This window comes from Drosophila gunungcola, chromosome 3R (genome assembly GCF_025200985.1).
Source record: "Drosophila gunungcola strain Sukarami chromosome 3R, Dgunungcola_SK_2, whole genome shotgun sequence".
NCBI lineage: Eukaryota > Metazoa > Arthropoda > Insecta > Diptera > Drosophilidae > Drosophila > Drosophila gunungcola.
The window spans coordinates 12,870,752-12,896,136 of NC_069139.1; the positions used below are offsets into that span (position 1 = coordinate 12,870,752).

Sequence of the window (25,385 nt, forward strand, 5' to 3'; positions counted from 1 at the left end):
AACTTTTGTAGAGTCGTCAAGTGGTTAAACATTTTGGATTGCAATTTACTGTAAAACGATGTAGACGTTTTTTATGCAGATGCATATAGTACACAGACTAATGACTCATTTCATAAATTCAAGCAGGAAATTGTGCAAAAATTAAGAAAGCAATGTATTAATTAAAGCATGCAGTTGTACAGAATAAAATTAAGTAAGATAGGCGAAATATTGTAATAAACTTTTAAATAAAAGCAAATTGGCTCTTTTCTCAGAAGTTAATTCAATAAAAGACAAGATAAGTTCCTAGAGAAGTTACTTCACTTTAAGGACACTTATTTTTCGCTCATTGAAAAAGAAACCATTTGGGGTGTGGACAATCTTACCTAAGAACTGTCCCTACTGTCAGTCTGCGGTCGGCTGTCGTTTCTTACCTCCCGACATTTAGCCCCGAAAAACCCAACTCAATTTTCAATCCGATACGACAAAATTGTAAAAAAGAAAAGTAAGGAAAAGTGGGAAACTAGAGGGTCCTAAAATGAAGGCGAACAAAAGGCAAAAGTAATTTCGCCAACACTAAATCTGTGGCATATTACACAGGACACAGGCCAAAGATGGCTGGCTGGAAGAGAAATCTGATCCACTTAGTTGCCCAGAGAAAGCAATAAATTCTTATGAAAACAGTTGAGGAGCAGCGACACGTCCCTGTGCAAAATGAATTGAACTTTTGGTCAACGTGGAAACTGCACTAGTATTTGGGCCTACAGCCTACAGCCAGGGGACTGGACAGATGAGCCCCCGAGTTCGGCCAAGAGCAAACATGTTCCCGTGCCTTTTTCGATATTTATGAGTGGGACGCGGGAAAACTTCGCAGGGGTCAAACAAGAGGCGACCAAAATCAAATAAGCTCGTGCGATAGGCTCTGAATGAAAATAAAGTGCAAGGCATTCTGTGCTTGGGTGTGTAAAGTCCCGCAAGGACACTTGGCCAGCACCGAGCTCATAAATTTCAGGCCAAATTTTCGCCAGTTTCTGGAAAGCTTTAAGCCCGAAAGTAGTATAAATGCGAGCAACTATAACACGCAGGTTGAGACTAGCCAGATTTACACCTGGAAAAAATATTTAATAAAAATTTTGCAACAATATATACTTCAATTTTTATTTTTAATCTGTAAATTAAATGGTAAAATTTAATTTCAATCTTAAACCTCGTTTTCAAATTAACAACTTTGGTAATTTATTTGGCACTATCTATTTATGCATTTATTTATTAAAATATTTTTTTGAAGATTTATTATAATAATAAATCACTTTTGCAATTCACTTTCCAAGACCAAACTTGGCCAAAACCGTGTTGAAAAGATAGTTTGTAAGGGTTTCAACTAATGCCTTTGAAGAACTCTTTAGTAAGTTCTGGGCATCCTGTTTTACATTGTCAGGAACGGCATCAGAAGCGGACCTAACCATTCCTAATATGGCCCAAACGCCTCCTTGGGCTGGCACTCCGTCTACGATCACAGTCTTGCTCTTGAAATCATTGACCTGGGTGTTTAACTGAGCTTCCTTGGCGACATCTGAGGCACTCCGTCCCTTGTATTTATCGAAAATTTCAATGACTTCATAGGCAATTCGCACCTGCGAGTTGACATCGCCGGTTCGCCGACTTTGGAGCTGGAGTTGCTGAAGCCTGTTACGATCTTGATCAATCATTCCGGCCTTTCCGTTGCCCGTGAGGCAAAACAGCACAGCCAGAACAAAGCTACAATTTAGAATGAATTTTTATATTGAAGTTGAAATGTTGAACCAGCTTTACCTTAGATGGATGGCAAAATGCATTGTTACTTTCTTCAGTTGATGGACTCTGGTAAACTAATGCTGTATACATTAAACGCTTCGCTTTTATAGGCAGCTATAGATTGAAAAGGAGAATGGAAGCCAAGACATGTAAATCCAATAAAATGATAATGCTTGGATTCTTGAAATTCTAGGTAGTGAAACTGATAATGTTACTTATTTGTTTATTCATACATATGCCAGATGGTTGTAAGAGGTCAGTTCCGAAAGCAAAGATTGTCAGTTCGTTGAATTGATAAGACCTTGTTTCTTTAAATTCTCAAGTCGTGATCTAAGTAATGAAAATATTACGCATACGCCAGATCTGCTTTTAAAGTACTGTGACTATTGATGATTATTACTATTTGATTATTGAATCAATAAAAGCCCTATCAAAACAAATTAATAAAATTAGTTAAATTAGTATTTGTAGCAAAACAGTATATATCATATAAAAGTAATTTTTCCTGTGTATGCCTATGCTTTGGCAAGGACCTTCGCAGCCGGTAATTGAAATTCAGTGTTTGTGTCACGACACAAAACTTAAACAAAACAGGAGCCCCGCCTGGCAAAAAGTCAGCCCACGAGAAGGACATTAAATTAAGTCTCCTGCCAGGAAGATCAAAGTTTTCCAACCACACTGTTGCGCTCCGCCGACTTTGCATGTGTGTGTTCGTTCGCCTTACACGTGCTTAAGGAGCCCTTTGTTGCTGCAATAAAATGGTGAAAGGCAAAGCCAAAACAGTAAGTCGACATGCAAAAAGGATACACGTTGTAAAAAGCGCATAAACTTTGCCGAAAGTGACAAACAAAGAGGCCAGCCAACACAGCCAACACAGCCAGCACACACAAGGACACTCTGAAATGGAGGGGGAACTGGAAGGAGTGAGAGTGAACCAAACAAAAGGTAGGCGAAATTGAAGCCGACTTGATGGGCTGTAAATGGCAAACTTTTTTTTCGGTTTCCCGGCCTCCACATTTTTTCCCCGTACAGGTGCTAAAACTTTATCAGCATATGCGTGTGGCAAGGGAAACCACTCAGGAAGAGCGAAAGATAGGCCGATTCAGGGAAGAAAGCGTGCTGAAGTGTCTATCTATTGTAGTCCCAAACGTTGTGCCTTATCTTTGCATTTGAATTAGACTTCTGCACATAAACAAACGGAATTGAATTTTCCCAGAACAGTTTCGGGCGGGTGGATGAAAACTGTTTTTGATACTTACACTGGGTAAGTAAGGAATATCCCCCTCCCTTGTTTATCCGTACATACATGTTACTAAATGGAAAAAACCTTTCTCGAATAAAAAAATAAGTTAATTATTGTAAAAAAAAAACGTAAAATATTAAATATTATAATACTTTTCTTAGATATATATATTTAAAAATCACTTTAAAGAAACCCGGAAGACCTTAAACAGTTGCCTTTGTTGTACTTAAAGTGTTTTTGTACCTAAAATCAATGTCATATTTGTTTTTATGCCATTTTACCTCTTCTAATGGCATCCAGCCAGAAACTAAAAACTGTGGTTATTTCTTTCAATTTCTTTGCAGGCAAGAAAGTTGGGAGCAGTTTAAAGCCAGACTCGGCAAAACTTTCGCCAGTGGTCTTGGCTTGCTGGCAAGGAGAAACAAGATTTTGGCCATGTAAATAGTTGAGGGTCATGCCACTGAGCAGGCGCCCTGCAGAATGCGTATCCTGTTTTGCCAGTCGACAACCGAGGAGTTTGTGTGCCTGCGGGATATTTCATTTCGGCGAACACAGCTCATCTCAGATCAGTTCATTTCGGTTTTGTCTGGCTTTCTGCAGGGCCATCCACTTGACAAGGCTAAAATGCTGATTTTATTTTGTGCGCCACATTGTCACATGATAATCAGGACGATATAGGCGATAATGTAAAAGCCTACACACAACAACGGGATGGGGCCAAGAGCCCTTGTAAGCAATGGCTTAGCAAAAGGCAGAAAAAAAAGAAAACCCCATGCAATAGGACAACTTTTCCCTGCCTCAGGCTGAATTCCACACAGAAACATAATTAGGAAGTGCTGTCTGCTGGTGTTAAGGTCTTGGTTCCTAAGCCTTACCGGGGAAAGATGCGATGCAGAGCTTATGCTGCTAGCAACATTCCCCTTTGCTTTTGCACTGCCTGAACTAAATTTGCATGTTGTGCCGTCAAATCCTTGTGACCTACTTGGACAGCTCGCCAAAAACCCACAGATTTCTGGCAACATAAATGGTCAAGGAGAAAAACAGTAGCATCTCTATAGTTCTATACTCTTAACAAACGTGATGTTGTCGAAGTATTTAATGCCAGTGCATAACCAGGATTACAGAGAACCAAATTTAGGACAATATTTGTATATACGATGTTTGGCTTGGGATATGGCTATACAGTTTTGGTCTAGGTAAGTTCGACTGTATTGTAGGTCACTGCAGTTGACACTTTGATTAGCAGGTGTTAGCCCCGATGTGCTTAGCCGCTGTTATTCAATTTAATTTTGTGCTTCGGGCTCCGGACCGTTGAGTGTTTGTGTTGGTTTGTGTATGTTGGTTCTTGGGCGAGCATTTAATTAAACAAATTGCCAGCAGCAGCGTTGACAGCAAGGGGAGACGTCGCAGGGAAAGGATCAACTTTACGACACATTCAGAAGCCAAATGCCACAGCTGATGGCGTTGATGAGGCGAGCACACACTAGTGCCCACGCCCACCCACTCGGATATCCTGTGGCAGCCCAGGATGACCCACACTCCGCAGAAGGACCCTGTCAGGCGCTTTCGACACTTGCATGGCAATTACTTTCCACTTGCCTTGTTTTGGCCAGACAATCAAAAACTTTCGCCAGGCAAAAACGAGTTTTTCTACAACACCGAAAAAGGCATTTTACACAGAAATAATAATTGCGAAAACTTTCCAAAAAACAATCTCCGGACGTTGCAGTCCAGTTGTCCGGGTGTTGATTGAATTCAACACAAACTTTGTTCGCCAGATTGAGTGAGTAAAGTTGCCGGGTTTCCATTCTTTCCAAATTTTTAAGTGAGCTCTTTCCGTTCTTGTCTGAGTGCATATTTTTCTGTTTTATTACACACAACAATATGAAATATATGCATTTTATGAATATAAAGATGTTCGCTTTTGTTTCTATTGCATGTGCATGCACAGGTGTGAATGGGTGTGAATAATTTAAAAACGAAAGCACAAAGGCGATTAAAGTTAATCAAATCGTTATCGCATCTACCCATAAAGATTGTTCGGTTTCAATGAAATATTACAAGTGATTATACATTCAATTCTTTACAAATTTTATTTGAACTTATATGTTAGAAATTTTTCAAACAATTATTAACATTTTGGAATTATATTTTTTTAGTTAATGAACCTATACAAATTTTAAAAAGTTTATATTTTTTTTTGTTTAAGTTTTAGAACTTAGTGAAGACTACCAAGAGAATAAACGACCAAGCTGTGTACCGAGTTCTAGAAAGAATCCAGAAGCCACGTCCTTCATAACTGGAGTCAGGATTTTCCCAATGTACTTGCTCGCACCGCCTTGACTCGGAACTCCGTCTATTATTACTTCATCTGTATGCTCCTTTATTAACTCATCGATGTTTGCCCTTTCTTCTGGAGTCAAACCAGGGAGTAAACGTCTATATATGTCAAGCAATTCCTGGGTATTATTAATTTTGGAATCGTCATCCTGAGAGGTTCGTATGATTTCAGCAATTTTACGGCCGTCAGCCTCCCGTTCTTCGTCAGTATATCCCAAGCACGAAGGACTAATCAGGAGCAGTGCAAGGCACCTAGTATGTTGTAAAAAAATTGTTTAAGAAATTAGTATTTTAACGTAAAGCAAACATTTAAGATTGCTTACATTAAAAAAATTGAGGATTTCATCTTGTAAGTCTTATTGGAGCGCTGGATCAAATCGAACTGATAGTTTTGCATCCAAGTTAGCTGAATTTATAGCCTATTTCGCGTTGAAATTGATAACAATATTCACAGAATTCCTAATGATGACGTTAGAAAAATGCCTTAGATTTTAATGCAAACGTTGCATATATGTACCCGTTGTTTTTGTGTGTTTAAGTAATTAATGTAATTTCCGTAAGGGATTAAGGCAAAGCTTAATTAGACTTACAGGGGATTACACGGAAATTGAACTGAAAATTGCGCATATACATTGGTCTTTCGACTTCAAGTTCTGGTGAACTTATAATATGCGTTTTCATCTTTAAAATTACCTTTTAACATTTTCTTTAAAAATACAAAATATATATTTTCAGGAATATATTTTGGTGAATTTCAATAAAAGATAAGCCAAATAAAAACAAAAAAAAAGGTAATTTAGGAATAGTGTCAGAATGAATACTAAGCATGTCTTAAACTAAATACCAACTTATTCCAGCAGACTAGCAAACGTGCAGCGAAAAGAAGACTAGGAAATTCAATGATCATACGTTGAAATTAACTTCAATGCCAAAAACTGTTTTTTTCGAAACTGTTTTTCGCCAGTTCCCGTAAAATCTACCACAAACATTTCATGCATTATTATCAGAATCTGGAGTAAAATATAACTATGGTTTTAAAATTTAATTTATTAGCTCAACACTAAACACATAAGACAGCGTACTTCGAAATTCCCTTCTGTTTGGGAAGGATATCAGTGCCGACACTATCTACGACCAGTTAACTATGGTGAAGCGAAACAGGACTTTAATTGGATTGTTCTCGACCAAAACTTTAAGCCAAAACTCGACCAATGCAATAGAATATAATGCAACCTTTGCATATACTTACGCATTATTTTCATGTGTATGAGTAGTAAAATAAAACTTGTAAGTTATTAATGTAATTGTCAGTAAGTGAATAAGGCTAATCTTAATTTGGCTTACATTACTTTGCACCACAATTCAACTGAAAGTAATCCAAGTTCTTATGAAATTAAAATTTATTATCTCATAAAATTTTCTGTTTAAAATCCCTTGGTTTAGGCAAATAGTATATCTACGACTTGGTCGTCTAGGTTAACAAGGTCAAGCGGAGCAGGACTTAAATTGGGTTTTTCTCGACCAAAACCTTTAGCCACAACGACTTTTCAATGCCTTTCGCTATGTATGCTTAGATCGTGAATTACATGAGGACGTTGAACAATAATAGCGTAATGGATAACACCATGATTATGTTCTTCAGATACCTTAGTTGAGATTTCATCATTAAGATATCCGCATACAAGTGAAGGAAACCAAGATATAGAGTTGCTGCAAATTTGTATTTAAGTTTATATATTGAACATTTTATACACCACTATTTATAGTTTGGAATTACATATTTTGGTTTAGAAAAATATAACAATTTTAGAAAGTGAACTTGCATATATACCTAATGCAGTTTACCAAGAGAATAAACGAGCAATTTTTGCACCGAGTTCTTGAAAGAATCCAGAAGCCACGTCCTTCGCAACTGGAGTCAGGACTTTTCCAACGTACTTGCTTTTCCGACCGCCTTGACTCGGAACTCCATCGATAAGTATTGCATCGGTATGTTCTTTGATATACCTGTCGATAACATCCCTATCTTCCAGCGTCACTCTAGGATATAAACGTCTATATATGTCAAGTAATTCCTGGGTATTATTGATTTTGGAATCGTCGTCCTGAGAGGTTCGTATAATCTCAGCAACTCTACGGCCGTCAGCTTTAAGCTCCTCGTCAGTATAACCCAAGCAAAAAGGACTTATTAGGAGCAGTGCACAGCATCTGGTTAAATTGGCAAAATTATACTCTAAAGTAAATCAAAAACATAGAATTACTTACACTAGAGAAATTGAGGAATTCATTTTGGTACACTTGATAGAATGCTGGAGAAAACCGAACTGATAGTTTTGCACCCAAGTTGCTGAATTTATAGCCCAGCGGGCAGTAAAACTAAGAGAGGGAAATTCACAGAATGCTTAATGATGACGTTAGGAAATTTCTTAGATAACCTATGTATAAGTAGTCAAATGTAACATATCAGTAAACAGCACAGATAAGGTTAAACCTAATTAGATCTACAGCAGCAGTCATCGCAATTCAACAGAAATTTAAATGTACGCATACGTAACCCTTTGCACTCCAAGTTCTTGGAACCAAAAATGGAACTGAAATTGCATTTTGTTTGATTTTTCCATTTAAACTCTTTAATAAAAAAGAGAGTCTGGATTTTCCCCACATGGATATAGAATAAGCTAAATAAGACTATTTATTTTAAGTGCCGCCAGAGCTAATTGAAACGTTTAAACTGAAACAACTGCGCACAGATACGGACGGGATATGCTGGGGATATGGCTGACACTTCTGCAGGCTCTGGTGGCAATCACACTGATAATACATTTTTAATAGACTCTCAACCGTTGTCGGCACTTGTGAGCTGGAATTACGCAATCAGGAGGCAGGCGAACAAGGACACGCAGCCAGATGTTTTGTGCAGGTACGCGACAAACTGGCTGCTAGATATAGCTTTTAGCCCGCTTTGAGTTTGTTTTTTGGGGGGTTAAAAGCGGCTTAAATCGCGGGCGTACTGAGAGTGCTAATTGCCTAAATCTATCCCACATGGCCCACACAAGCTGGCAATTTGTAGACCGGCTCTTTAATTAGCTGGCTAACAGCCTGTCGACTAATTAATGAAAGCTCCAACAACGGCAGTCGTTTCAGGTTGTCAGGTTCAAGTTCACCCGCTGAATTTGTGTCAACAGCATTTGCATAATGAAGATGTAGCCACATTCCGGGAAAAGCCAGAGGCATTCCATGCACTTAGGTGTCTGCTTCAAGGATCAAGGGTCGGCGCAGTGCAGTCCTCTGCATTTTTAATCAATGGCTCCCACCAATACCACTCCACAAAACAGGGAACGCGCGTGGCATGAATAAATTAAAACAATTTCGGGCACATTTCTTCTTCTACAAAGATTTATTACAAAGCGAAACTCCCGACGCAGCTGATGATGATGATGATTATGCCCCTTCCCCTGCCCCTTACACTTTTCGATTTTCCGATTTCGGCTGCCGCCAAAGATTGTTGCATATCAAATGGCGCCTAAGTGCTGGGCGTGCGCCTCCAAACAAATCAAATCAGAATCGAAGCGCGGTGCTTTTCGGCTTTTTACGGCCCCGACTCCATTTATTTAAATTCAATTTTATATTAGCGGCACTCACTTTCGCCTTTATTACCAATGGAATGGCTTACAAAGTGGATTTGTAGGCGCCTATAAAAGAGGGCCAACGCAAAAGTATAAGCCAGAAGCGATAACGCCTTCGAACTACGGATTTGGGGGCGTTCTCCGTGGGCTTCATCCATTCATTCGGCGAAGGCATCCAAGCAGCTTCCACGGAATTAAACGGCGCCCTTACAAATTTGTTGCATGTGCCACTTCCACTTCAATGTGTCACCCGTCCTTGGTATCAGACATGTGACATCATTGCCTGCCGATTGCTCTAAAAACACTAATAGAGAGTCCTTGGTACGTGACGAAAAAATAAAGTGCAGGAAAAGAGGCAAAAGAGCTGGCTAAAAGCTTTTGTGCACTTGTTAATTGGCAGCAGTCCTCAAAGGACGCATCCTTGCATACATCAGTTTAATTGCAGGGTGGATTAATCTTTCAGGCAGAGAAAAAATGTAGTTTGCGCTTACTAAACTTTCACAAGACCCATTGAAATAATAGTCAATTTATTTTAAAATAATAGTTTATTAATACGGTCACAAAAGACTATTTTTTCAGTCCTGAAAATAAAAATAAGTTTTTTTTATGGCTTATACAAAGTGAAGAGTCAGTTGGCAAAGATTTCGCTTTAAAGGTAAAGTACGTCCAACAAAAACAATAATGGCAAAGAACAAAAAGAGAAGGAACAAAAAGCGAAGCCAAGTTCTTTTCTGTAAAATATGGGAAACACAATATGAAACTACACATCAGTAAAGTAAAGCTTGGCATTTACGTTCTTTTACATAAGCTCTGCACGGGAAATGCACTGTATAAGCTTGGCCAACAGAAACATTTTTAAATTTCCTTATTTTACCTTTGGTATTTTGCTTTCATCTCTCGTTGCTTACAACTCCCTAAAAAATGAAAGGAAAGAGGATGACTAACTGCCCAGAAACGTAGCTATATTCAAGCATAACGTGAAACTATTTTCGAGGTCCCCTTGACCCTGGAATTCTATGACTCCGGGCACAACCTTCACATGTGTACATCTGACTTTGCATTACTAAAATTATTTGGACTAAAAGTCAGACATGACAAGCAGTCCTTATACGCAATTCCATACCCATTGGGATAATAAAACCAGCCCAAAGGCCAAATTGATGGAGGCCAGACGACCGACAGACAGTCGGAGTGTAGGAAGAAAATCCCAAAGTCAGATGCCTTTTTTGACTTTATCCATCTTAGTTAGAGGCGAAAGAAAGCGAAATCAAAGTGCAATCTCATGCTTAAGAGACTACTGAAACAGAAAATCGCGTTAAGGCTGTCAAAAACAAAAAAACACTAAGAGCTCCTTATCTTAAATTATAAACTTGTATTTTTCAAATTGTTATGCGACCAGTGGTAGAACTAAGTTATGTATTTCTATTCAACTGAATTTATTGATGCTTTAGTGACAAGATAAATGTATCTAAAACTATTCATTTTATTTAAACATCTAACAGAATGATATTTTTATACATACAAATTTAAACACAACAGTTCAGTTATTACAAAACAAATCAAAGGGTAATATTTAAAACCCATTTTCTGGCACGTCAAGATCAATCAATATTAATTAAGTAAAATTTTTTTTTTTTTCCTTTTTCCATTTAAACTGTAAACCGTATTTGCGGATCGACTTTTCGAAAGCCACCTGTACATTTTCCCCACTGACTGATGCTAATAATGTGTTGCATACTTTTGGGAGCACCTGCTTGAAAAGCGTTTTTGCCATTTAATTTGAAATAATTACCGCTGAAAGCTAAGAGCCAACTACAGTATGTGTGTGCCTGCAATTTATACGTGTGCGTACGTGGGTAAATTTGTTGGCCATGTGCGCGTTATGTTGAAATTAATGAGCCAGACCATTGCTCTACTTCATAGCCCCGGCGAAAGAAGCACGAAAAGAGCGAGAAGGATGGATGGATGGAGATGAAGTTGCACAGACAAAAGCGGAAACAAGCACAACCAGCAGCTTCCGGCCAATGTAAATAAGGCACTAACCGAAAACCCACTGGCAAAGATATGCATGATTACACACACTGCCACGAACGCCGACACAGACAGAGGCACATGAACACTCAGAGAAATATTTTCATATTGTTTTTACATCCTTAAAGGGATCTAGTATTATGTTGGTATAAGGGAAAAAGCATAAGTTTTTAGACCTTTTTGTAAATTTACTTTTTTTAAGATATTTTAGAGATTTATATCACCAGAATTCACAAAAATATAAGTGTTATTTGGGACATTTGGATTGAAAAACATGAACTTGAATTTGAACTCGTATTCAAATTTGTTTTTAAGATATATATAAAGAAAAAAATCATATTTAATTGAGACAAATTTGATATAGTTTTTTTTTCAGTGCAAGTGGAGCTGGCGCTTCTGACTGAACCAACTCATTTGCCAGGCAACAGAGCTTGATGATATTTTGCGCGAGTCCCTACGATTTTCCCGCAACGACATTTTGTATTTATGGCCGCATATACATGCATAATATATGTGTGTGTGTGTGTGGCAGTGGGTATATTAAGCGGCAGAGCTGTTGTTGTTTGTTATTAATGGGCCTTTGCCTTTGTTTGTTAAATTGTTAATACCCCCACATTTACGCGCCTGCAACTCAAGTCGCCATTCGCATGCATTTTCCCATCACTGCCGCTTTGCATTATCCTTGCACTTTTAGCTCAGCGCGGTCAACGGCATAATGAGCTCTCTGTTTTATGCATGCCCTTTATTCGCCACTGTTCCGCTGGCTGCTTCCTTTGTGCTGTTTAATCCTTTCCCTCTTCGGCATGTTGAAGCACTTTTCGCGGGGAGTGCGGTTCCCTATTTGAGGATGGAGTTTCTGCTTTTCGACACAAGCCACCACACGAAAGTCTTTTAGACCGGCTTAAATATAATAATTCATATGTAATGTTGGCAGTCTAGACACATACATACACATAAAAAAAGGTATATACAATAATTTAAAACAAAACGAATAGCTTAAGTGCTTGTTACTTGTACAAGCTAATTTGCGTATGAATTAAAAAGACCAACTACTTTTAAATACTTGTTTTAAAAATTCTATTAAAAGTCAGGTATAAGAATAACATAACAAAAAATAAAATCAGATTTTAAACATTTTAATGGCTGGAAATATTTTAAGCTTTTAAATAGTACTTTATTGTATAAAAATATTGAAAATAATATTTGGAATAGTGGCTAAGAGTAAAATCGCATGAATATTTACAACAAATTTGTTACCGAAATCCAATGACTCCAAAAGCTTTCGAAGCACGAGTACACCGTCGGCAAAGCAGTTTCGCGTGGCATATATTACCATGTTTTCCCACCAACGACCTTGAGGATGGAAAGCTCATCTGCCGAAAGGGGGTGGCAACCCTCTGGGCTGGATGCTCTCCCAGCATCCACTGCGCAGCTGTTGGAACTGTCAGCCGGCTTTTGGATGCTGGTCCACCCCGCAAGCAGCCACAAACACATCACCTCCGCAACAGGATAAAAGAAGGCGAATCAAACACCCGCAACTCAGTGGATGTCACATCCTCGCATATAGCGGTTGAGAAAAAATTCGGAAAACCCAAGAAACATCAATAAAATAGGAAAACAAACACAGCGGAATTGCCGCGAAGTGAAAATGTTGAATATTTGCTAGATGCGCAATTTAGTTGCAAACAGTGAGAAGTGATTGATATCCAGTGAGGCAATCATTAGGAACCGGAAACTGCCATCGCAAGCGATTCCAGGATGCGGTCGAGACGAATTTTGGTCCTGCCGCTGCTACTGCTGCTGCTGCAATTAATCTGCAACTGCCGAGTAGCTCAATCACTGCCCGATATCATCAAGATTGGTCAGTAAGAGATACAATTTTAAATAATATCTTGTAAAGTTAAAATTCAAAATGAAATAAATGAAATAAAATGAAAACAAAATTCAGCTAGCATCTTCGTTACGTATCGATTTTTTACATGTCATATTCAAGAGCGCCTGTCTGTCTCTGTATGGGTTTGTGTTTGTGTGTTTGAAACGAGCGGGAGTGTTGATATTCTGTTTGATTTCATTTGCACGCTGCGGGAGTTTGCCCAAAATATTTAAATCATTTGTTTATCCATATCCAATAACACTACCGTGTATCTTGTAATTGCAGGTGGGCTCTTCCATCCCTCCGACGACCACCAGGAACTGGCCTTTCGTCAGGCGGTGGACCGCATCAATGGTAAGTATACGTCACTTTAATCACCTTCCACCAATTAGAGTAAAGTAGGTAGGACCATTAATATGAATTTATACTAAAAAGTTGAAACAAAAATATAACTGTTTAGCCCTTATATATTTAAAAAAAATTTCAAAACAAATTTAAAAAAGACTTTTTTATTTCAGCCGACCGTTCCATCCTGCCGCGCTCCAAACTGGTGGCCCAAATCGAGCGCATCTCGCCCTTCGACAGCTTTCACGCCGGAAAAAGGGGTGAGTACTGAATGTGTTGACTTGGCCTGATTTTCCACTGTTCTGTCGCCCTGTTGCCTTCTCCTCAACGTAAACTTCACCTTCACCTGATGCTTTTACCCGCATATTTGATTTGGACACATAGCTCGTTGTTCCTCTTTTCTGCATTCACATATCTTTGTTTCATTTTTGGCTTGTGCCGGATTTGTTCTTTGGCTCGGATTGCTTTTGCATTTGATCTCGGATTTATGGTATGCTAATTGCTGCCTGGGGGCTACGGTCTCTTTTATCTTCTCTACTCGCAACAAATGCGATTTGGCAACAATTGATGCACTTGTCAAAGCTTCATTATAAATTTACATTTTTTTTTTACATTCTTTGTCTGTAAAACGCTTATAGTTCTGACTTTGTAGTATTAAATTTGTAAGGAATATTTTTATTGCGCAAATCTAAAAGCTGTAAAATTTAGCTGGGGAAAATCTCCTAACAAAAGGTTTAATTAATATACACAAATAATAGATTTTAAGTATTAATAACAAAAAGCTAAATTGTAAATTGGGTAGTTTTGATTTTCTAACAGGTAATATTATCTAATAGTGCACTGAAGTTATAGCTAGATTAGAAAATTTATATATTATAGTTAAGAAGAAAATCGTTTCTAACGACTGGCCTAAAGTTTTTACAAAACTAACTTATATAAAAGTTTTGTAACCAACAAAAGCTAATTAAATTATTCCATTATATTGCCAACACCGCTATATATGGAGCTTAAACGTAAAGTCAATCCGTTTGTTTGTTTTCAATTAAGGCGCTGAAAAACAAAATTAAAATATCACTTACTCTGAAAGGGCTCTGGGTAGAAATGTGATGTGTGAGCCCGCCCAGCCAGTTTTCACTCTGCAATTTTGAGTTCATAGTGGGTATTGGGTAGCAGGGGAATCTCCTATGGCACTTGATAATCGTTAAATGCTGAAGATGAATCGTAAAGCGGGCAAAGGAACGTGAGCCAACTGTCGAATATCCTGTGATAAATGAGACACAAATGACGTCGAAGTTGGCGAGAGCACATGGCCAAAAAATACCTTGGCCACAGCAGTAAACCACACTTCCGCACGACAGTAACGAGGCAGCCAGTTGGACAGGACCCTCCACCCACAGAGTCCTGAGAGCAGGCTAACCGCATCACAGAGCCAGGACATCGAAGTGCAGGTGCACATGCACTTACACGTGCTTAGCGCGTTTGATGAGCCAAAGGATGGGGGAAATCCTAGAAGTGGGGGGCGTTGGTTGGGGGCTGAAAAGAAAGACCAAACGGGCAAAATGAAATTGTGTCATACTGAAGTGCATTTTAAATATGCGAACGGGGCTAACTGAACATTACCGAGCCAAAAGCCAAGCACATTACTGCGCTACTTGGACTCGTTTTTACTTTTTGAGCCTTTCAAGTCGCAGCAGCCCCAGATTATCTCCCCCACAAGCAGATTGGATTGGAAATGGGAATGGGATTGGGATTGGGATTGGAAATGGGATTTGGTATTGGGGCTGGTTACAGAGCACGTTACTTGAAAATCAATTTGCGACTTTTAAGCTCTTTGGGTTTTGGGTTTTCACTCAATTTGCCATATAACAGGAATGTCAAAAGTTGCTCCTTGCGATTGGGAAACCCCGCAAGATATGGAAACAGCGGCTGGGTGTGATTTTGCGAATATGTTTTTGGGGGGCAACTAAGTTCGTCAAGGAGCAGACAACAAGTAACTTAAACATAAACCTCAATTGCTCTGTTTGTCTTACAGTTTGTGGCTTACTGAACATCGGAGTAGCAGCCATTTTTGGGCCCCAGTCCTCGCACACCGCCAGTCATGTGCAGAGCATTTGCGACAACATGGAGGTGAGTTTGAGGCTGCAGCTGTCCCCCATAAACCCCTTTGAGCGGCACACACTCATTCCAGATTCCACATTTGGAGAATCGCTGGGACTACCGGCTGAGACGCGAAAGCTGTCTGGTGAATCTTTATCCGCACCCCAATACGCTCTCCAAGGTAGGCAGGTGCAATCCCCCCCGAAACCCGAATGCAGTCGCATTGTTGATGTTTTCGCTTGCTCTTAGGCTTACGTGGATATCGTGCGACACTGGGGCTGGAAGACGTTCACCATTATCTACGAGAACAATGACGGCATCGTGCGGCTGCAGGAGCTGCTCAAGGCACACGGGATGACGCCTTTTCCCATTACTGTGCGGCAGCTGAGCGACAGCGGGGATTACCGGTAAGCCTAGCTAATCGTTTCGACTTTTAAAGGTTTTATTTTAGTTTTTTACTACATAGATGACCTGTTTTTAATACCCTTAATATGCTTACATAAAACAATTTCTTTTTAAGTAAATAACCAAGAAATAAGCTAACAAAAGCTTATATTTGCGTATAAGTTTTGAAGGGAATATGTGTACTACACTTGTTCAACACTGCGTATGAGCAATCATCGTAGCTACCAATGTTCTTTTAACAGAGTGCTACAAAATCGATTCATATTAAACTTCACTTTATGGAATTTCAAATTTAAGTTGTTTACAATATACCGAAAAAAATCGTTTGAGTTTCAGATTTTTTTAGTTTTTAGTTTAGTTAGTTTTAGTTTTTTTAGCTTTAACAAAGTTTAGAAATTATTCTTAGATTGGACTTTAGAGGTTTTTACAATGTTCGTTGGCGTCTAAGCTCGATAAACAAATATAGTTCTGTATTAAGAGATCGGGTCAAGTCGGACTTTGATAGTAAATAAACTTAACGATCATAAAAAATGTATATATAATTTGTGTTACATATTTTTTGCAATTTTATTTACACTTTTGTACTCTTTTTCACAGACCTCTCCTGAAGCAAATTAAGAACTCGGCGGAGGCGCACATCGTCCTCGACTGCTCCACGGAGCGCATACACGAGGTGTTGAAACAGGCGCAGCAGATCGGCATGATGAGCGACTACCACAGCTACCTGGTGACCTCGTTGGACCTGCACACGGTGAACCTGGACGAGTTCCGCTACGGCGGCACCAACATCACCGGCTTCCGGCTGATCAACGAGAAGATCGTTTCGGATGTGGTGCGCCAATGGAGCATCGACGAGAAGGGTTTGCTGCGATCCGCCAACCTGACCACCGTGCGCTCGGAAACGGCCCTAATGTATGATGCAGTGCATCTGTTCGCCAAGGCACTGCACGACCTGGACACTTCGCAGCAGATCGACATCCATCCGATCAGTTGCGATGGCCAGAGCACCTGGCAGCACGGCTTCAGTCTGATCAACTACATGAAGATCGTCGAGATGAAGGGCTTGACCAATGTGATCAAGTTCGATCACCAGGGCTTTCGCACTGACTTTATGCTGGACATTGTGGAACTAACGCCAGCGGGAATCCGGAAGATTGGCACTTGGAACTCCACACTGCCCGACGGTATCAACTTTACGCGAACCTTCAGCCAAAAGCAGCAGGAGATCGAGGCCAATCTGAAGAACAAAACGTTGGTGGTCACTACCATATTGGTAAGGCAAAGTTGTCAGCAATATATGTTAAATTACCTAACTAAATGTTAATATTATTTTTGTAGAGTAATCCCTACTGCATGCGTAAGGAATCGGCAATTCCCTTGAGTGGCAATGATCAGTTTGAGGGTTATGCGGTGGATCTGATCCATGAGATCTCCAAGTCACTGGGTTTCAACTATAAAATTCAACTGGTGCCAGACGGCAGCTATGGAAGTCTAAATAAATTGACGGGGTAAGAAAAAGTTGTATCTATAATATATAATCTATAAAATATAAAATATAAAAAATGTATTTACCCTTAGCGAATGGAACGGCATGATTCGGGAGTTGTTGGAGCAGCGTGCCGACCTGGCCATTGCAGATCTAACCATCACTTTTGAGCGAGAGCAGGCCGTGGACTTCACCACTCCTTTTATGAATCTGGGAGTCTCAATATTATATCGAAAGCCCATTAAGCAGCCACCAAACTTGTTCTCCTTCCTGTCTCCCTTGTCTTTGGATGTGTGGATCTACATGGCCACTGCGTACTTGGGTGTCTCCGTGCTGCTCTTCATCCTAGCAAAGTTGGTTATATTTTCACTAGCCAATTTCTCCGATTACTAATCTTATCTAATACAGATTCACTCCTTACGAATGGCCTGCCTATACGGATGCCCATGGCGAGAAGGTCGAAAGCCAGTTCACCCTGCTGAATTGCATGTGGTTTGCCATTGGATCGCTGATGCAGCAGGGCTGTGACTTCCTGCCCAAGTAATATTTGACTTTGTGATTGGTTATGGTCCGTTTTAATATATATATGTTTATATTTCCTAGGGCTCTGTCCACTCGCATGGTGGCTGGTATCTGGTGGTTCTTCACCCTGATCATGATCTCCTCGTACACGGCCAATTTGGCTGCCTTTTTGACTGTCGAGCGCATGGACTCGCCCATCGAAAGTGCCGAGGATTTGGCCAAGCAGACGCGAATTAAATATGGCGCCTTGAAGGGCGGCAGCACAGCAGCTTTCTTCAGGGTAAGACCAAAAATGATATCAAATAAATAATGATTAATATTTTTAAATACTTTTTATCTAAAAGGACTCAAAGATCTCCACATATCAGCGCATGTGGTCCTTTATGGAGTCGGCTCGTCCCTCAGTCTTCACAGCCAGCAATGGCGAAGGTGTGGAGCGTGTGGCCAAGGGCAAAGGTAAGTCAGCACATCTCTAAGTTATGTTCTTCTAAAATGTCACTTTGCAGGATCCTATGCCTTTCTGATGGAGTCCACATCCATTGAGTATGTGACCGAGCGCAACTGCGAGCTGACGCAAGTGGGAGGCATGCTGGACACCAAGAGCTATGGCATTGCCACACCGCCCAGTAAGTAGCTCCCAAGCAGGTTGTAAACGATGCAGCGGCAGTTTCAGTTATTCAGATGCTACATCGTTTACAACCATTGTAGGAAGATCCCTGACTTACTGCTGAGCATTTCCACCCACAGATTCACCCTATCGAACTGCCATCAACAGCGTGATACTCAAGCTGCAGGAGGAGGGCAAGCTGCATATCCTGAAAACCAAGTGGTGGAAGGAGAAGCGAGGCGGTGGCAAGTGCCGCGTGGAGACCTCCAAGTCCTCGTCGGCGGCCAATGAGCTGGGACTGGCCAACGTGGGCGGCGTCTTTGTGGTCCTGATGGGCGGCATGGGGGTGGCCTGCGTCATCGCCGTCTGTGAGTTCGTGTGGAAGTCACGCAAGGTCGCCGTGGAGGAGCGCCTAAGTGCGATACTGAACGAATGAGAAAAGTCGTAAACCCGGGACGAATGGGTTTAGGCGACGTGGGTCTCGGGAGATCAATCAAAAATGCTAGTTGATGCGAGAACGTGCAATCCGGTGCAGCAAATATCAAGAACAATAGACGAAATAGCCAAGTTTCGACATTCAAATCAACCTTAGCGTTACACCGATACCCAGGCAGTTTCCAAAAGTTGGGAGAGTTGAGGGTACCGGAGCCACCAATGAAAGTTAGCACCAGTTTAAAGGCGGCGTGGAACCAGATATTAATATTAATACAGATTCAAGCTACACATGTGCGACATAGGTACACTGAGGCATATATAAATATATATTTATATTTATACAGGTTATACTCCCCTTCGCAACTTACTCGTAATAATCTTATACATAAACTATACACTAAAGGAACGACACAAACACGTGCAACAAATCGAAATCGTATTGCATTTATATTTGAAAGCATTTTTGGGAATTGACCTATAGGCGTAATTGTAGCTAAATTATATATAAACCAGCATATGACCCAGACGACAAGATCAGCGTATTCGTAACCCTAAGAAGCCGGACACAATTTACACAATCGAAGACGATATTTTCAACGGAACTAGCCAGTAGATCGTAACCTAAGTGAGTTGTAATCCCTAGCCTAGACACACTTCCCCCAGTTTCTTCCATTTGCCCCATAACTCTTGTCAGTCCCCCTAAGATATAAGATTGTAAAATGTAATTACCGCTCATACAGGCAATTCTGACAGAAAATTTCATAAAATACTTACAATTAAATAAAACAAGTTAACAAAAGCTGATGTCCTGCGATGAACACCTGCGTTCGTTTTCGACGCCTAACCGCAAACCGTCAATCACTAATCACTCTTCAGGCTTGTTCACTTTCTCGCCAATCAATTTTTCATGGGACCTGCACACGCTCAGTGCAAGTCGGTGGTTTGGTTTTAATTGGGTTTGGTTTTATCAGCAAGGTAACCTCGTTGCCTCGTGGACTTTGCCTTCTCAGTTGCCTTTTGGAAACCCTACAGTCATGCGGTCATCGGCTTGTCTTTTGCTCCTAGTTGGACTGCAGTTCTACATCCTGGTTCCAACAGAGGCCAATGACTTTTCCTCTTTTCTGAGCGCCAACGCCTCGCTGGGTGAGATTGGAATTCGCAGGATTTGCCTAAAATTATAAACATTTATCGCATATGCAGCCATTGTGGTGGACCACGATTACATGACCACACATGGCCAAAACATAATGGCCCACTTTGAGAAAATCCTGAGCGACATAATCCGTGAGAATCTGAAGAACGGTGGCATAAACGTACGATATTTCAGCTGGAACTCAGTGCGTTTGAAGAAGGGTGAGATTTGTAATTTTTGGCAACTGCTCGGAGGATTAAGCTCGTTTGCCATGCTGCAGATTTTTTGGCCGCCATTACGGTGACGGATTGCGAGAACACATGGAAATTTTACAAGAGCACTCAGGAAACTTCAGTTCTATTGATCGCCATCACAGACTCTGACTGTCCTCGGCTGCCCCTGAATCGTGCTCTGATGGTATGGACACTCTTTGTTACCATAAATAATTCTAAAGCGGTACCGATCTATAGATACCCATCGTTGAGCACGGCGATGAGTTCCCCCAAGTCATACTCGATGCCAAGGTTCAGCAGATTCTCAACTGGAAAACAGCAGTGGTTTTTGTGGATCAAACAATATGTGGGTGGACTTAATCTTTAATCCATTTAAAATCCATGAAAATGTGAAATAATTGGAATTTATTAAACCTCTTCTTGATTCATATGGAACAGTGGATGATAACTCGGTCCTGGTTAAGTCAATTGTGCATGAAAGCACCACCAATCACATCACTCCAATCTCATTGATCCTCTACAAAATCGACGACTCCCTGAGGGGCCAACAGAAACGAGCCGCCCTACGCCGAGCACTGGCCCAATTTGCTCCCAGCAAACACGAAGAGAAGCGCCAGCAGTTCCTGGTGGTATCCGCCTTTCACGAGGACATCATCGAAATAGCCGAGACCCTCAACATGTTCCACGTGGGCAACCAGTGGATGTTCTTTGTGCTGGACAAGGTGCGTCGGGACTTTGACGCCGCCACCGTGACCAGCAACCTGGACGAGGGCGCCAACATAGCCTTCGCCCTCAACGAGACCCTGCCCGACTGCCAGGACACATTGAACTGCACCATCTCCGAGCTGAGTCTCGCCCTGGTGACCTCCATTTCCAAGATGACCGTCGAGGAAGAGTCCATATACGGCGAGATCTCTGACGAGGAGTGGGAGTCCATACGCTTTACGAAGCAGGAGAAGCAAGCGGAGATCCTCGAGTACATGAAGGTAAGGGGGCTAAAACCACTAAGTCTGGATTTTGTATAAAACACTCAAAAAATTAGAATTATAAATTTTAAAATAATTTAATAAAACGTAGATGCTATGTGCCTTAATCATTAAGTAACTTACATAGAAGTATAGTATAGTATTATTCAAAATACTTATTGATTTGGAACAGGATTACCTGAAGGCCAATGCCAAGTGCTCCAGTTGTGCCAGATGGCGCATAGAGACGGCCATTACTTGGGGCAAAAGTCAGGAGCACCGCAAGTACCGCGCAGGTTAGTGTGACACTCTACTACCTGCACTTAACATACTCAAGAAACTGGTAGATTTAGCCCACACACGCGATGCTCGGAACCGAAACTTCGAGTTCATCAACATTGGCTACTGGAGTCCTTTGCTGGGATTCGTCTGCCAGGAGTTGGCCTTTCCACACGTCGAGCACCATTTTCGCAACATCACCATGGACATTCTGACCGTGCACGTGAGTCTTTGAGCCAGGAATATAATTAACATAATTATTATTGGTTCAAATCGCTCGTAGAATCCACCCTGGCAAATTCTAACCAAGAACAGCCATGGAGTCATTGTGGAGCACACGGGAATCGTTATGGAGATCATCAAGGAACTGAGTCGGGCCCTAAATTTCAGTTACTATCTTCACGAAGCCGGGGAAGAGTATTCCCTTAGCACGATGAACACCAATGAAAGCGTGAGTTCATCCATCTTTTTAGGATGATATATTCCTTATACATTCTGTTCTGTACAGGATGAGCTTTTGGGATCGATGACGTTTCGGATTCCGTACCGCGTGGTAGAGATGGTGCAGAACAATCAGTTCTTTATCGCCGCCGTGGCAGCCACCGTGGAGGATCCCGACCTGAAGCCCTTCAACTACACCCTGCCCATCAGTGTGCAGAAGTACTCCTTCATCACCCGCAAACCGGATGAGGTGTCTCGCATATATCTCTTCACGGCTCCCTTCACCATGGAGACTTGGCTCTGCCTAGTGGGCATCATCCTGCTCACAGCTCCCATGCTTTATGCCATTAACCGCCTGACTCCGCTAAAAGAGATGCAAATCAGGGGCTTGTCCACGATGAATAGCTGTTTTTGGTACATTTTTGGGGCTTTGTTGCAACAGGGTAAGAGTCTTATTTCTTATTTATACAGTTTCAATATCCTATTTTCTTAACTGATTAAAAAATGTGTGCTCCAGATTATACCGAACACATACATACATACATACCAATTTTCTTCACAACCGTTCTAACTTTTTGCCATTTTCTAGGAGGCATGTATTTGCCGCGAGCAGACAGTGGCCGCTTGGTGGTGGGCTTCTGGTGGATCGTTGTGATCGTGCTGGTGACCACCTACTGCGGCAACCTGGTGGCCTTCCTCACGTTCCCCAAGTTCCAGCCGGGCGTGGACTACCTCCACCAGCTGGAGCGCCACAAGGCGATCTCGCAGTACGGCCTGCGGAACGGGACCTTCTTCGAGCGGTATGTGCAGACTAGCACACGGGAGGATTTCAAGCACTACATGTCGCTGGCCAGGATCTACGGCAGTGGCCAGGACGAGGACATCGAGGCGGTGAAGCGGGGCCAGCGCATCAACATCGACTGGCGGATCAACCTGCAGCTGATCGTGCAGCAGCACTTCGAGCGGGACAAGGAGTGCCGCTTCGCTTTGGGCAAGGAAAACTTCGTGGACGAGCAGATCGCCATGATTGTGCCGTCACGGAGTGCGTACCTGCACCTGGTGAACCGCCACATCAACAGCATGTTCCGCATGGGCTTCATCGAGCGCTGGCACCAAATGAACCTGCCCAGTGCGGACAAGTGCATCGGCAAGGGTGCCCAGCGGCAGGTGACCAACCACAAGGTCAACATGGACGACATGCAGGGATGTTTCCTTGTCCTGCTCCTGGGCTTCTCGGCGGCCTTGTTAATAGTCTGCTTCGAGTTTTGGTACCGCCGATTCAGGGCCAGTCGCAAACGCCGCGTGTTCACCAACTGACCCCTTGGAAGTGTGTAACATAGTGGGTTTGAAATTAGTTTAGTAACATTCACACTCTGAGGAATTTATCCAATGCTTTATCTATTTAGTACTGAAATAGTGGCTTTGAAATTACTTTACGAACAATACGCTGCAACCCACTCTTTGTGGGATTTAGCACTAGCATCCTTACTATAGAATTAAGAATTTATACTTTTACATCAAACCAAAGTGTATATAGGTGTGACAGATGAAACTCTCAATAAATTTCAAATAAATGTTCTTTAAAATGGAAAATAAATAAAATATATCCCTAGTAACTATCTATACGATTTTAATTTACAAACTCGAATGTTTTAAAAAAAATTGAAAAGAGAGAAATTGTTAAACAATAAAAGCACTTCTGTAAAAATATTAAGTATATAATATATAAATAAAAAAAAAAGATATTCGATATTATAGATTTTAAGGCAAGCTTTGATCGATAACAAGAAGAAATAACTTTTTTCTATCACTATTTGTTCTTAGTTTCACCTGATTTGGAATGGCACAAATGAAGATAAAAGCTAACCATCTCAGAGAATAAATATTCAACTAGAGCATTTCTAAAACTTTGCTGATGGTTAAACATTTTCTTTTCTATAAAAACATGGATCGAACTCAAATAAATTTGATAATTACTGCAAGGTAATACCGAACGAATCAGATGCCATGAACTTGCCTTGACTGCACCAACTGACCACTTGAAATGTTTAACATAGAAGTTTAATGTTTGAAATTACTTTATGAACATCATATCAATCTGGAGTTAAAGGTAGACACTTGTTGTTCATCCAAAACTCTCTATGTGGAGTTGGCGTTGGGACCGCGACGACGTCCGAAGCCCTGGACAAAGTTGACGAACCGGCGGTTGTACTGGATCCTGCGCTTGGCGCGTCCGGTCTTCTTCTTCTTCTTCTCCTGCTTCTCCACCTTGGGCGTCTGTCCCTTGACCTTGCCGGCACGAGCCAAAGAGCCGTGAACCTTGCCACCCAGCATGGGAATGTTGAGGTCCAGCTCGAAGGAGCTGAGAGCGGTCACGGGCGTCTCGTTGGCCAAAGTGGTGCCCTCGCAGTCGAGGCTGAATTCCTCGGCGTTGAATCCGTGCATCTGGGCCAGTTGGTTCTATGGAAGCCACAAATAGGTTAGGGTTTCGCTTTTAGTGGATATCCAATTTGTGCGGGGGAGGGACTCACCTTGACGACGGCGATGGTGGCATCCTGGCAAACCTCCAGGGCCTCAATGGTCTCTAGTCCACGGACGAACAGCTGCATGTTGATTCGCTCTGCAAAATAACCATGTCCCACACATTTATTAGTTTTCATATTGGCTTCTATGGGGAACACGTGTGCGGATTCGATCTCTATTTTTCAGCCCTTTCACTCGTTTCACAACTGGCACTTGGTGCCCAGGACACTTGGCCCCAGCCCGCTCACACATTGCACCCGTATTTTCGCTTTATTTGGGCCATTTTCTATTATATTTCGACAAAAATCACTCGATTACCTTTTGACTTGGTGTGCGGATCCCGAAAAAGAAAGATGGCGCAGAAACATCGGCGGGTCTATCGATGCATCGATAGTTTTCTTGTTTTCAAACTATCGATATGTACGCCAGGCGTTAGTGTGTTATTCTTGAACGCATGGCAACGCCTAATCAAAAGGGTGGCAGCACTGTTTGGGTATGTTTCTGCGAAATCGTTATCGAACATTTAAAGTATGACCACTCTGCAGCTTTATTTATATTTTTGTATTTTCCGAGAAACAATTTAAAAATTCCGTTACAGTTTCATATTTAAAATAATGTTATATGGAAAATATATGTATATGCTATCTTATATATTATATACTATATAAAAACACAATTTAAGTTCCATAGACTTGTAATATGAACTTTTAACTCATAAGTTGTAAGCAATCGTTCCAAATATGATTATCGCCAAAATTGGTTTTTTTATAAAGGCACAGCGTGGCTATTATTGAAAATTGAATTAGGAGATTTTATAGAGCACACGTTCTCAGTTCCTCTTGTTATATTACATATAAAAATATTAGAACCTCTTATCCTCCCTACACAACAGATCGAAAAAGGACAGTCTGGCTGACGCCCTTCTAAGCCCGCACACCCCGCTTACCTCAATCTACGTAAAAATAGGAATTACGTTAAGCCCGCCATTTAATACTAGTCCGCCCGCGCCCGTCTTGACCCAATTTTCTG

At 41.3% G+C, this 25,385-nt stretch overlaps 6 protein-coding genes across 7 annotated transcripts; 2 read left to right on the forward strand and 4 right to left on the reverse strand.

Moving 5' to 3' along the window:
- Nucleotides 1-1,214: 1,214 nt before the first annotated feature.
- Nucleotides 1,215-1,918, reverse strand: LOC128266607 (protein Turandot Z). The gene is made up of 2 exons (XM_053003251.1): nucleotides 1,792-1,918; nucleotides 1,215-1,737 (listed from the first exon to the last, which is right to left on the reverse strand). Exons 1-2 carry the CDS (start codon nucleotides 1,812-1,814, stop codon nucleotides 1,299-1,301), a joined length of 462 nt encoding a protein of 153 aa, XP_052859211.1. The 5' UTR covers nucleotides 1,815-1,918; the 3' UTR covers nucleotides 1,215-1,298.
- Nucleotides 1,919-5,083: 3,165 nt separating this feature from the next.
- LOC128266609 (protein Turandot C-like) lies at nucleotides 5,084-5,818 on the reverse strand. Its single transcript, XM_053003253.1, has 2 exons — nucleotides 5,680-5,818; nucleotides 5,084-5,608 (listed from the first exon to the last, which is right to left on the reverse strand). The coding sequence occupies exons 1-2, from the start codon at nucleotides 5,751-5,753 to the stop codon at nucleotides 5,245-5,247; spliced, it is 438 nt and encodes a 145-aa protein (XP_052859213.1). The 5' UTR covers nucleotides 5,754-5,818; the 3' UTR covers nucleotides 5,084-5,244.
- Nucleotides 5,819-7,058: 1,240 nt separating this feature from the next.
- LOC128266612 (protein Turandot A-like) lies at nucleotides 7,059-7,770 on the reverse strand. Its single transcript, XM_053003255.1, has 2 exons — nucleotides 7,622-7,770; nucleotides 7,059-7,564 (listed from the first exon to the last, which is right to left on the reverse strand). Exons 1-2 carry the CDS (start codon nucleotides 7,642-7,644, stop codon nucleotides 7,198-7,200), a joined length of 390 nt encoding a protein of 129 aa, XP_052859215.1. The 5' UTR covers nucleotides 7,645-7,770; the 3' UTR covers nucleotides 7,059-7,197.
- A 4,714-nt stretch (nucleotides 7,771-12,484) lies between these two features.
- On the forward strand, nucleotides 12,485-19,601 carry LOC128266580 (glutamate receptor ionotropic, kainate 2). 2 transcript variants are annotated; one of them, XM_053003180.1, is made up of 14 exons: nucleotides 12,485-12,874; nucleotides 13,172-13,240; nucleotides 13,405-13,491; nucleotides 15,264-15,358; nucleotides 15,420-15,509; nucleotides 15,578-15,735; nucleotides 16,331-17,006; nucleotides 17,072-17,241; nucleotides 17,312-17,572; nucleotides 17,628-17,759; nucleotides 17,823-18,021; nucleotides 18,086-18,197; nucleotides 18,248-18,367; nucleotides 18,489-19,601. In XM_053003180.1, exons 1-14 carry the CDS (start codon nucleotides 12,772-12,774, stop codon nucleotides 18,782-18,784), a joined length of 2,568 nt encoding a protein of 855 aa, XP_052859140.1. In that variant the 5' UTR covers nucleotides 12,485-12,771; the 3' UTR covers nucleotides 18,785-19,601. The 2 variants fall into 2 exon arrangements, with proteins under 2 accessions (XP_052859140.1, XP_052859141.1); XM_053003181.1 differs by lacking the exons at nucleotides 17,312-17,572; nucleotides 17,628-17,759; nucleotides 17,823-18,021; ... (1 more) ...; nucleotides 18,248-18,367; nucleotides 18,489-19,601 and having other exon boundaries at nucleotides 17,074-17,148.
- LOC128266578 (ionotropic receptor 93a) lies at nucleotides 19,587-23,451 on the forward strand. Its single transcript, XM_053003178.1, has 10 exons — nucleotides 19,587-19,926; nucleotides 19,984-20,136; nucleotides 20,196-20,332; nucleotides 20,386-20,494; nucleotides 20,587-21,134; nucleotides 21,307-21,409; nucleotides 21,461-21,615; nucleotides 21,676-21,843; nucleotides 21,901-22,276; nucleotides 22,423-23,451. Exons 1-10 carry the CDS (start codon nucleotides 19,587-19,589, stop codon nucleotides 23,148-23,150), a joined length of 2,817 nt encoding a protein of 938 aa, XP_052859138.1. The 3' UTR covers nucleotides 23,151-23,451.
- A 442-nt stretch (nucleotides 23,452-23,893) lies between these two features.
- LOC128266611 (FAU ubiquitin-like and ribosomal protein S30) lies at nucleotides 23,894-24,809 on the reverse strand. The gene is made up of 3 exons (XM_053003254.1): nucleotides 24,675-24,809; nucleotides 24,365-24,453; nucleotides 23,894-24,293 (listed from the first exon to the last, which is right to left on the reverse strand). Exons 2-3 carry the CDS (start codon nucleotides 24,440-24,442, stop codon nucleotides 23,973-23,975), a joined length of 399 nt encoding a protein of 132 aa, XP_052859214.1. The 5' UTR covers nucleotides 24,443-24,453; nucleotides 24,675-24,809; the 3' UTR covers nucleotides 23,894-23,972.
- Nucleotides 24,810-25,385: the final 576 nt, after the last annotated feature.

Coding starts and splice junctions, on each gene's coding strand:
- LOC128266611 (XM_053003254.1), bottom strand. CDS start 24,442: ATGCAGCTGTTCGTCCGTGGACTAGAGACCATTGAGGCCCTGGAGGTT. Junction 24,294..24,364: donor CCACCATCGCCGTCGTCAAG/GTGAGTCCCTCC, acceptor TGGCTTCCATAG/AACCAACTGGCCCAGATGCA.
- LOC128266607 (XM_053003251.1), bottom strand. CDS start 1,814: ATGCATTTTGCCATCCATCTAAG. Junction 1,738..1,791: donor CATTTTGCCATCCATCTAAG/GTAAAGCTGGTT, acceptor TCTAAATTGTAG/CTTTGTTCTGGCTGTGCTGT.
- LOC128266612 (XM_053003255.1), bottom strand. CDS start 7,644: ATGAATTCCTCAATTTCTCTAGT. Junction 7,565..7,621: donor AATTCCTCAATTTCTCTAGT/GTAAGTAATTCT, acceptor CAATTTAACCAG/ATGCTGTGCACTGCTCCTAA.
- LOC128266580 (XM_053003180.1), top strand. CDS start 12,772: ATGCGGTCGAGACGAATTTTGGTCCTGCCGCTGCTACTGCTGCTGCTG. Junction 15,359..15,419: donor GCATTTGCGACAACATGGAG/GTGAGTTTGAGG, acceptor CACTCATTCCAG/ATTCCACATTTGGAGAATCG. Junction 17,760..17,822: donor GGCTGTGACTTCCTGCCCAA/GTAATATTTGAC, acceptor TATATTTCCTAG/GGCTCTGTCCACTCGCATGG.
- LOC128266609 (XM_053003253.1), bottom strand. CDS start 5,753: ATGCAAAACTATCAGTTCGATTTGATCCAGCGCTCCAATAAGACTTAC. Junction 5,609..5,679: donor AAATCCTCAATTTTTTTAAT/GTAAGCAATCTT, acceptor ACAACATACTAG/GTGCCTTGCACTGCTCCTGA.
- LOC128266578 (XM_053003178.1), top strand. CDS start 19,587: ATGTCCTGCGATGAACACCTGCGTTCGTTTTCGACGCCTAACCGCAAA. Junction 19,927..19,983: donor GAGCGCCAACGCCTCGCTGG/GTGAGATTGGAA, acceptor TCGCATATGCAG/CCATTGTGGTGGACCACGAT. Junction 22,277..22,422: donor TGGGGCTTTGTTGCAACAGG/GTAAGAGTCTTA, acceptor GCCATTTTCTAG/GAGGCATGTATTTGCCGCGA.